Here is an 11,725-nt window from a genome sequence, read left to right on the forward strand (position 1 = left end):
GGGCCATGACAACTGATTTATTTATTGCCACCTTCTGTATGGCCTCCCAGAAGAACCAGAAATGCCACTTGATCATCTCTACATCTGCTTTGTATACTAAAATGCTGAAGATATGTATTTAAGCTAAAAATTATGGTCTTGGCAAAGAAGCATTGATATTTCTCGTCTGAGCAGTTCAGCACTACTGCTAATTTAATCCATCGTCCCTCCAGAGGCCTATTACCCTTAGCAATCACACCACAAAGGTTCACACTGGGGACACATGAATGACATTTTTGTCACACAACAAGCATGAAAAAAGGTTAAGCCACAGATTTTTCTTCACAAAAGCTGGAATGAAGGCAGAGTAGCTCTCCAAAATTCCATTTCCTTCCGTAAGGCAGGGCTCATTTTCTGTATAAAAGTTCACTTGCCCAGAGACTCCACACCAGACCTGCGAGGTAAGAGGACTTCATCCAAGGTAAGAGTCCTCATTTGGAACTTCTTAGTATTCATCCATGTGATTTTATTTTATTAGAACTTCTTGACATGTAAGGATGTATTTTTTAAGGATATATTTAAATGCACTGGTAGTTCATATTTAAGGGAGTTAATGTAAGTGATATTTATTTTCTAATCAGTTCATAGCTGTGGGACTGAAGATCAGAGAAGGGCAGTGATTTCTTCAAAAATTGGCATTATGAGGAAAACATGGACTGGATATCATGTTCAGGACATTATTAGAGATGACTTATCTTTCCAATTTTACTGAAATCTCTTAATATCAAGGGTACTGCCCTATATAATTTTGACATGTAAAGTTTAATACTTTGCTCTACGAATCTATGTTCATCAAAGAATATAATAATATGGGAGTAGTTCGGTAACCTACAGTACAGAGTATGAAAATAGGAAAAGGGAGGGAGGAAACACCCTGAAGCATAGTAAGGAAGGTGTCTTGGAATCTGGCAGAGGGGTTAAGGAGGAAAGTCATAACAGATGAGCCTGTGAGGATGGGTGTTGAGTCTATGCTCAGCCTGCCAGAGGGACACTGACAGGGACTTGGAAGCAGATCACATGAGCCCAGGGACAGATGTACAGGAATTTTGCTGTGAGAGCAAAGGCACTCTATAAGATAGACATGAGTTAGTAACTACAGACATTTTGTTCTCCTATTTTTCCAAATATTCAAAACCTAAGCCCTCACCTCAATCACAGGGACCTGCTGTTACACTGAGCTGTTTGTGTTGTGCATAGGTGTTTAGATGCATCAGGTAGGAAAAAAGTAAAAAGAAGGGCTCCATTCACATGTATCTAAACAAATCAACTTTGCCTTTTGCCCTGAAACCTTGCAGGGATCATTGAAACATCCTATCAGCTCAAATGTAAGAACACAGAAAGAAAGAAAAGAGAATCTTTTACCTCTGAAAGGATACACAATGAGGGATTCTTGTCATTAAATTGAGTTCCCTCCTTGTTCCTCCAAATAACTAATAGGCTTTTCTGTCTGCAGGCCCAACATCCTTTGTAGCATGAGTTCCTACCAGCAGAAGCAGCCATTTGCCCCTCCCCCTCAGCCTCAACAGGAGCAGGCCAAACAACCCTACCAGCCTCCCTCTGAAGTACCATTTGTTCCCATCACCAAGGAGGCAAGTCACCCAACTGTTCCACAACCTGGAACCACCAAGATTGCGGAGCCTTACTTCATCACAGTTCTTGATCCAGGATGTACCACAGTCACTGCACCAGGATCAGGACACACCGTGATCCCTCAGCCAGGATGCAATCCTGTCCCTGCAGTGGGACATGCTGTGGTCCCTGATCCAGGATGCACCACTGTCTCTGCGCCAGGCTACACTGTGGTCCCTCAGTCAGGATGCAATCCTGTCCCTGAAGTGGGACATACTGTGGTCCTTGAGCCAAGATGCACCACTGTCTCTGCACCAGGCCACACTGTGGTCCCTCAGTCAGGATGCAATCCTGTCCCTGCAGTGGGACATGCTGTGGTCCCTGAACCAGGATGCACCACTGTCTCTGCGCCAGGCTACACTGTGGTCCCTCAGTCAGGATGCAATCCTGTCCCTGAAGTGGGACATACTGTGGTCCTTGAGCCAAGATGCACCACTGTCTCTGCACCGGGATACACTGTGGTCCCTGAGTCAGGATGTATCACTGCCCCTCAACCAGGATACACCATTGTACCTGCACCAGAATATACCACTATCTCTCAGCCGGAATATGACAAGACCACTGTGTCAAGTTACAGCAAAGTTGCTGAGCCAGGATACACCAAGGCCCCAGAGCTACGCCAATGTGAGATTCCTGAGCCAAACCCCTCAAAAGTTACTCCAGGTTCCGCTAAAAAAGATTGCTAAGCAGAAATAATGCTCTTGACAACACAGGAGATGATGACCAGCTGCTGAGTTCCCCTGCTCTTCGTTTCTGTGTCTGCTTAATTTTTCATAGATCTTATAATCAATATGCTCTCACCTTCAGCCAGTCTGCTCCATTTGTGTTCTAAATTTATGTTTCCCCCATAACCATCTATGCTTAAGCAGAGCGTCTTTGCTGATCTGCAATCTCTCACAATTCATTTGAAAAGAGATTCTTGATTAGATGAAATGTGTTTCTGCTTTGTCACATTAAATTGCTTTTGCCTTCACTCTGGTCATTGTCATTGGTTGAATCTTTGCCTTTCCTTGTTCTCTCATTGTGAGTCAGAATACATCACAGGGAAGAGTTGGTATTGATATCTTCACTTAGTCTTGTGGTATATTTGTATGAGGCTGTGCATATACATAAAGTATTTCTGGAATAGTAACTAGAAGTTATTTGATGATACACAGAATTTGTCACATTGGGTGTCACAGCTAGTAAGAATATGGTTTTCCTATTGCACTAAACTGAGTCACTCCAGAGTTTCATGGACCCTGCCCCAGCCTTCCTCTGATCTTTAGTCCTCTCCTCATAAATCTTCTTTTCTTTTCAAGAAAGGATTATTCACACATACTTTATATTGTGCTTTTCTTCTTTATGTTCCTTTGAATTAGTCCTGATTCAGATTCACACAGTGTCACGGAGACACATTCGTTGTACATTTCTTCACACTCACCTAGTTACCTATACAATGCACTTTCATCATCTCAGGACATGCCATCTTTTGCTTGGAGACCACAATTTTCAGGGATTCCAACACTTGCAAGGAATCCTACAAGTGGACCAGCACAAGGGAAACAGCATTTCCAGAGCTCCCCACCCTTCCCTGAGAATTTGCAGTCATCTCTTGGAATTACATTACTTAAAATATATACAACCTTTGCACTCTCTCTTTCCCTCTCCAATCCCTCTTTTTCCCTCTCTTTCCCCAGAATACTCCATGTAAGGTGAATTTTAAGCAGTTGTTAGAAGTACCTGATCCAGGTGAGGAAAATAATTAGTTACAAAGTTGAGGCAAGCAGGTTATTATGCTAAAAAATATCACAGAATTGAAAGAAGACTTTAATGGCATCAAGATATCCACTCCAGTTTTCAAAATTATGCTCAAAATGTTAACTAACATAACCAAGAGATTCTGTTTCTGTGTCATATCAGAGTACAGTTTGCCAAAATTTTATCCTTACTTTCTCCTACAGCTTGGTCATATTGATTTCATACATGACCAGACAGGATTATGGGGCTCTGTGGAGAGGTTTTAATACGCAACAGATGTAACAGAACATTTCCAGCAGCAGGAAAGTCAATATAAAGTTTCAAAGAGACTTCAATTGTAACTGGCAAACTCAATTTCCTAGCAGGTTGAATGATCTATAACACATAAGAGATTTGTGGGAGGAAGTAAGAACCTGCATGGTGCTCAACCACTTCAGATAGGTTTGGCAAGACCTCAGACATATTTGGAAACTATAAGATAAAAATCATTCAACGAGTTAATACAAGGTGATGAGTCTTTATCAAACTGGCAGGAGAAAATGACATCCCTTGCATATGTTATATGTATACAAGTTTAGCTGGCTCCACATTACTCCTGAGTTCCATGGTGGAAAAGTCTAGAATGACTCCAGCACAAGTCACAAATAACTAGGCCAATTTTGAGTGGGGACATAGGCCTGATGACACATAGCTATTATCAATATAAAATATTATAATTCTGTTGCTTCTATTGTTTGGGGTTAACTTTTTAAAAATATATTTTTCTAAAGAAAATATGGATAACAAAATTTATTTTCTAAACATTTGAAATGTACAATTCTGTGGTACTAATTCCATTTACAATGTCCTGCCTCTTTGTTAAAATATATACATGTATGTGGGCTCATGGAAGACACACAAAAGGCCTCATATAAAGTTCAGCAAAATATATACAGTAGATTTTTCTGTCTTTTATAGTGCTCTTTTTTAACTCTTCTAAGTTTCCCAAAATCATAGGTAGTATATGGTATTATTTTATATTTATTTTTCTAATATCTTGAAGATGTTGCTGAGCTACAGGAAAAGCACGTATTCTTCACATCAAAAAAAAAAAATCCCCTGAGGCTCTACACAGATCCCATATCCAAGAAGCGTATAGTTTTTGTGTTGTATCTTCTTCATATACATCCCTATACCATTTTCTGATCTTCTTTTAGGAACTATAGGGTACTCCAGGTTTTCCCTTAGAATACTCAGCCATCCAATTTTGTAAGATTACTCTAACATTTAAGTGTTAAATGCGAAGTTGTCCTCTCCCTGTCCCAGCTGTTTTTTTTTTTTTTTTCTTTATAGGCTCACTGAAGGAAACAGTAGATTTGAGCACAGTGTATGCACTGTGGTTTTTTGCATCCAGATGATACTTGTATTGGAAGTAGGTTGAACTGGATAGATCCTTTCTCAACCTCATGTTCCTCCTTACACATTGGAAGCAGTGTTACTTATGACTGTAAGACACCTATTTTCTTAGATACACCTGCAATACCCTTGGAAAGGAGTTCTTATATTTTCAGAAGTTGGGGGGGGCACAACTGGAAACAGGTTTCCTTTCTCAAATCTGTGAGGCTCATACATTTGAATCTATCTCTTTGTCATCTAAACTTCATGGAGGTAATAGGGATGTAGGAACCACACATCTATAGTTTTCTATAGAAAAGAATTACACTAACTGTTCTTTTTGATGAGCTAACAGAGAGTTAGTAGTATAGTTATCTATCTCACATGCATGTACATACATACAGTTATATGTGTATATCTGCACACATATAATCTTTTCCTTTATTCCACTTCTCTTTTACCTAATGCTAGTTGTTCTTTCTTTTTGAGTACTTTCTTTCCCTTTAATTATTATAATATCTGTTGTACATTTTGGATCTTACTACTCTTTCACTTTTTATTATTTACTTTTACACTAGGGAGACAATAAGATTTTTTTGAGCATTTGATCATTTTTATGCCTACATCTTGTAACCTGAACAACACTTTCTAAGGTAGCAATCTCAATTATATTAACTAAAATCTATATTACTTCTATCTTTTTTTCTGTTCTGCTTTTTTAAAATAAAAAATAATTGCAAACTGTATGATAGAATACTTTAGAATTATGATAGAATATTTTAGAACTATGGTACATTATCAACAGTATATTAGCCTCTATTTTATGAAATATGTTATTTACTATAGCTGTTTAAATTTAAATGTTTTAGTTAAAATATTTTTTAAATTCATAGTTTGCTATGATTTATCTAATGATGAGACTTTTATCATGCCATTTTTACCAAGATACCTTACTTAGAAGTGAAAATTCTATTAAAACTTTCCTTCCTATGGTCATTTTTATTTACTTAATTAATATATTTTATAACATCCTAGTAATCCATGTTCCTAACCATTAAAACAAAAATATTAAGAAAAATGTGCTATTCATATTATGTGCATTTGTCAGTTTAGATTGTATTCACAAAAATCCCCCTAATGCCTATAAATTTATAAAATAGAATTCTAATTTTCATCTTCCATAGTCCATTATGTTTACAAGAACTCAGGCTCCTTCTGTTCTGTGACTCAGCACTCAACAGTCACTCTTTTCATTTTATTCCATTGTTCTAGAAAGAAGCAGGAGAGAATGCGCACTTTCTCTTACTGACATGGATACTGTGTGTCCCTAAGGATGTTATATTAGCTAGATGTCAGCCATATGATCACACAGTCTCACCCTACTACACATGTGCCCTGAATAACAGAGAATAGGAAATTGGTGAGCTTTCACAGCTTTGACACAGTCTAGTCATCTGGTTGCCAATATTTATTTGTTTCTTCTTTTTATAGATATACATATAGATCCAATGAAGTCAATGAATTCTTTGGGTAGTATACATTTTTCAAATCATATCTTGTCCATGTGGCCTTTGTTGGTTGTCTAAATAGAAAATCAAAAGACTAGACCTCTCAAATTCTGTCACAACTCATTTTGCAGTAGTTCATCAGGTCCTGGATAATCCCACTACAAATTTCTTTGAGGAATAAGAAAAAAAAGGAAGATAGTTAATATCAGAACAGAAATTCTGAAATTCCTCTGAGCAGGGTTGCAGTCTACCTGTCTATGGGGTGGATAGAAATTATTTTATATGACATTGGCTTTGCTCTTTGGAAAGTGTTCTTGGCTTGGGGGTGAGAGAGTTTCTTTCTCACTAACATCTCCTGAAGTTGTTTGGATGTCCTTTTCTGGGGTCAGACAATTAAGTTAGCTCTTCCTTCTTCGAATTCGTTTCAAGGCTTTAAAATACAAACCAGCTTTTGTGGCCTCAGTTAGTGGTTTTTTGGCATAAAATAATTTCATCAAAATTTTAGTAAGCTTCTGAATGGCTTCCAGTCAATTCCCTTGACAGTAACTCTTTCCAAATGTGTTACTAGGAACCATTTTGCAGGGCAAGCTCATTTCTTTGTTTTCTTATCCCTGTTTCTCTTTTAATTAAATATCTACTATTGCACATCACTATCTGAAACAATATGGGCAGAATGACTACATTTTAATCACATCTTTTCTTCTGTAAAAATTAGTCTTAATGAGTCATTAACCAAATTTTTCTATCAAATTTTTATACTATGCCCCTTTTCATTCTACTTTCAAATGGGCTAGTTCTTTCATGAACTCATCAGTACTAACAAAGGACATCAACAGTGACCAATAATTATCAAGACTCTGCATCTTTCTAGTTACTTCTTTTGTGTCTACAAATGTACTATGCAAATCATCTGCTTCTCAGAAAACAGACAAAAAATTTTGCAGAGTGTTTTACCTCAGCATTTAGAAATGCTATGGAAAAGTGGACTAGGAAACAAGGTAATGCCAAGCAATATACGAATCCTCAATTCTAAATACAAAGTCAATAGTATCACATTAAAAAAAAATCACTGCAGTGGGGCACGGAAAAGGAGATCACTTCATTAGTTTAGAGGTCAGAAAAAGGAACCATGATAAATTCTAGGCCAGGATTTTAGGTAGAAATCTCACTGAGGGATTTTATTTGACTTTAAATAATAACCAAGAAGACAAGATATGTGCCATACAATTACTGGCAAAGGGTATTTTCCCCAATGTTTTGTTAATTTCATTTCATATCAACATCTTATTTTCTTCACTACTTTGTATATATACACTGAAATATATAGCACAACTATTTTAAGATTTTTTTTAAAAAATCACAATTCTATATTAATCAATTTGAGTAACTCAATGGCCTTTGTTATCACATTGCTAAATATATTTCCTTTATTGGTAAACTGCTTGCCCTCAAAGGGACTTTATATGTGAGTTTAGTCTTTTCTTATATAGTCAATCCTTCCTTTGTAAAGTACAAATTTCCTCAAACTAGAAAACTCAAGGAATTTAAATCACCTGCGGGGACACGCACAGACATTCTTTTAGTGCAGTTTACTCAGAGATGATTGGTTTGCAAACCAAAGAGCTCACATGAGTCTGTGAATGAAGAATGACTTATCATCATCCTAAAGAGGAAGGCTGACAGCAGGGAACAAAATGTGAAGACAGACTTGCCTCTCCTTTAGCTCTTTCCTCCTGTCCACTTACTCTTTCCAACTCAGCTTTAGTCCCACTGAAACAGGCTAGAGAGACTCCAGTATTTACATCAGTTTTCCTACCTTTAATGCTCTTTCCCATATATCCTAAGTCTTTCCCAGTGTAAACCTTTTCAAAGAGGAGTTACAACCACAACTGCTACCTCATTGCTTACACTACTATTCTCTTCCCATAACATGTAATTTGCATAGCCATTATAATTTTTTATCATTTATTAGTTTCTTCCTCTATACCATGTGAGCTCCATAAATTCCAAGACTTTTGTTACTATTCACTGACACATCCTAATAGTTTAGAACACTCCTTTAAATATTATAGATACTCAATAATCTGTTGGGTGAATAGTGAGAATTGTTTTTCTTAGACTGGAATATCTTCAAAATTTTTGCAGTTACCAGATATACATCATAACTGGGAGGTTAAAAAGGACATCCTGTATTGGGTCATATTCCAAAAGGGAGATTCTAGAGCTTGTAATCACCTGAAACTCTCTGAGTTGTCCTCTTAGATGACTTGTAGGACAATAATACCCTAGATTATTAAAAAAAAAATTGTCCTTTTTTACCAGAAGGAGAGATTCTCCATTAACACAATCATTTCTTTCTTCCATATATTTTGAAGTTATACCCAAAATGATGTCTTGTTAGTAGTACTGTTGCCTGTACCCTCCTGTAATCTTACTTGCTTAATCTGTGTCATGTTCTTCCCAGTGTCAGAAGGTTGACCTTCAAATGTCTGAGATGTACATTTTACAAAGCCCACCCAATCTCTGCTCACTAATATACAATTTGATCTTTTCCAGTACCCACTTCCCCTATAATATGCGCCAAAGTCTTTTCCATTGAAACCTTCTGCTTGGCCAGCATAGCATATCACCAAGAACTAGAAAATCCTCGTTAGCTAAATGGATCCTCATTGCTTTCATGGAACTTTATCAAATTCTCTTGAAAGCCTTTTGTGGTGAAAGGGAGCATCTTCAAGAAGCTTCAGCTCCCGATCTCACTGAGATAGTTTAGCACAGACTTCTTTCTGGAATATAGCACCATAAAATATTCTAGGAGAGAGGTAAGAAAAAGCCTCAATCACAACTTTTCCAGAGTGTGAGAAGAAAAAACTTAGATCAGTGTCTCATTGCATAATTCAGGGTGACCTTGAACTCACTGTGTAGCCCAGGCTTGCCTTAAACTCACAGTTATCCTCCTGCCTCAGCCTTCTAAGTGCTGGGATTACTGGCATACACCACAAAATGTGACTAGCCCAACTTTCTAACGGTCAGTATATCTGAGTTTCTATGCTCTGTATTAATTTCTGTCCGCTGGATGATTGTGCTTACAGAACTTCCAGATTTATGTGCCTGTTTCAAGGCTGTTATAACCTGGGCAATTTGACAATTAACTCATGGGCAAGGAGATTATTTGGAATGTAAAGGAGAGAAATCTGAGAAAGAAGGAATATGCGTTAAAGGTAGAATTACCTTTTTTTTTTTTAATCTCACCAAAGAAACTGATATTCATATCCATGGAACTTTTAAGGGTTTGTTAAGAAATACTGTCACATCTCTTTATCAGAAGATGAAAGTCTTCTTCTGAATTTTCCTCTCATTCCCTGCACTGTCAGCATTTGTCAAGTCTAGACCCATGTGTATTTATTTTCCCACCCCTCTGTGTTGTACACACATAAGAACACAGTATTTTTGATTAATGTAATGCAGTATCATAAGAGTTTGAGATCAGAAAGGAAGAAATATGCACCATGGTCCTACCAAGCAACTTTGTCAAGAGACCTTTCTTCTAAGCCTACATGGTTAAGGACATATGGTGGCATTTGATTAAAATGTAGGGCGGAGAGAATTTTAGGAGTGTTTAGAAGGTATTGTGCAGCAGCTGAGTTAATTAAAAATATTATAGGCAGTGAGACACGGCTAGATCATCAATAGAGCCAGTGCAGACACCTGGCAGCTGCCACGGAAGTTGATGCCTCATGCTGTGGGCCAGACCTCAAGACAAAAGACAATACCAATGCACCCATATCCTAAAGATTAATATTCTAAATAGGTCTCTATCATGCCAAGGAAGCCAGGGTTCACCAGTCCAACCCCCTACAGGAAGAGTCACTGCTCTTTAAGCATGTCCACTTTCTACATGACTCACTTCCCTATTTGTCCCTAATGTAATCAATTTTACCTGAACTGTTGATCTTATTGGCTGACTATAGTTATGTCCCACCTTATGCCCATCTGCCTTGTGCGTTCCCAGTCTTCTCCCATCTAAAACCCATGTTTTTACTCTATAAAAGTCCCTGGAAAAGACAGAGTCCTTGGCAACCCGCTCAGGACCTCTTCTGTCTCTCTCAGAGAGACGCTTTCTCTCAACAAATATATTTTACTCTTCACCTCTATTGTTCCTAAAATTCATTCTTCGGTTTTAGAGAACATGAGCTCGCAGACATAGTAGTTTGAGAGTTTCATTACCCTATATCAGTATCAAGTTATCCAGTAGGTTCCACAAAGGTCAAGATGTGATTAAGAAAATTAACTGTCTTATGAGAAAGACGTCACTGTGACAATCAGAGGCTTGTGAGATGTTAGTTGTAATCAGCAGGTGTACAGCTTATCAAAACAATGTGGTTGATGAAGCATTGCCGGTGAAGAAATTGAGCTCTCTATATAGTAGAAAAATCCTTTACACTCAGCTAATTAGTGGGCTTGGAACAACAGTAAACAAAAGGAGAGATTTCAAAAACTAGAATAAGAACAGTGTGGACTAAGGGAAAAAAGCACAAGTCAAGTACATGCATCAGCTCAAAACCTAAAGAGAATATAAGATGTGAGATCCCTTTGCATCAGGGTATTTGGGTCAGAAGATATAGAGATACAAGCTCTGAGCTGAGGCTCAGGTCAGAATGGGCCAGGTCCTCATTTTGGTGGCAAGGAAGATATAGAAGCAGGAAGCAGATTGCCTTAGATCTGAGAACTCCATCAGGTGGACATCACAGTGTGGTTGAAACTCCTTTTTAGGGAAAGGTTTTGAGTAAGGAAAGTCTTACACCAGAGCCTAAAGAAATGAAATTGACATAAGACTCCTTGAATGCAGGCCAGCAGTGACCTTGGCCTAAAGGAAGTGAATGATACAAACTCTAACAAAGAAGGAAACAGGTCAGTGGGCAGAAGAATGCGGTATTTGTGTCTTGATGAACCCTTACATCTCTCCTATCTCATACCATGAGGCTTGTCACAAAGAAGTTTATCCCTCAAAAAAACTTTCTCATAGTTCCCAAAGCAGGCTCTAGTATTGCTTTACAAATGCCAACCATCCATCTATCCGCTCAGTAATTTATTCCAAAAGTGTTTCAAGCATATACTACATATCAGGCACTGTCTGGAAAACTGAAAGAAAAGAAATAGCTAGAAGTACATGGTGAGAGAAGCCTCGGGTGATGACTGGCTAGTTCTGAGTTCAGACACTCATGCAGCTGTGGAGCTGTCAGGTGCTCCACAAATAATCAGCTAAATGAAGTAAAAAGGGAGGGACTTGGATACGAAGGGTGCTGTTTGAGGATAAGGCCTGATGTAATTGTCATAAGGTGACTTAATTGTTAGTAAGTGCCAAAACGATGGTCATACTGATAATTTCATCATAAAAGCTGAGCTAACAAGTGGATTCAAGGGTGAATCATGTCTGA

The 11,725-nt window shown here is 37.9% G+C and overlaps 1 protein-coding gene across 1 annotated transcript; it reads left to right on the top strand.

Annotated features, from left to right (window-relative positions):
• The first annotated feature begins 1,511 nt into the window (after window positions 1–1,511).
• LOC100732161 (small proline-rich protein 3) lies at window positions 1,512–2,354 on the top strand. Its single transcript, XM_023561357.2, has one exon. The coding sequence runs from the start codon at window positions 1,512–1,514 to the stop codon at window positions 2,352–2,354; it is 843 nt and encodes a 280-aa protein (XP_023417125.1).
• The last annotated feature ends 9,371 nt before the right edge of the window (window positions 2,355–11,725 follow it).

Source organism: Cavia porcellus, unplaced genomic scaffold, assembly GCF_034190915.1.
Source record: "Cavia porcellus strain 051 isolate PalLab524CR breed Dunkin Hartley unplaced genomic scaffold, mCavPor4.1 scaffold_1, whole genome shotgun sequence".
Lineage (NCBI taxonomy): Eukaryota > Metazoa > Chordata > Mammalia > Rodentia > Caviidae > Cavia > Cavia porcellus.

Excerpts from the sequence above, each read along its gene's own strand:
- LOC100732161 (XM_023561357.2), top strand. The coding sequence starts at position 1,512 with ATGAGTTCCTACCAGCAGAAGCAGCCATTTGCCCCTCCCCCTCAGCCT.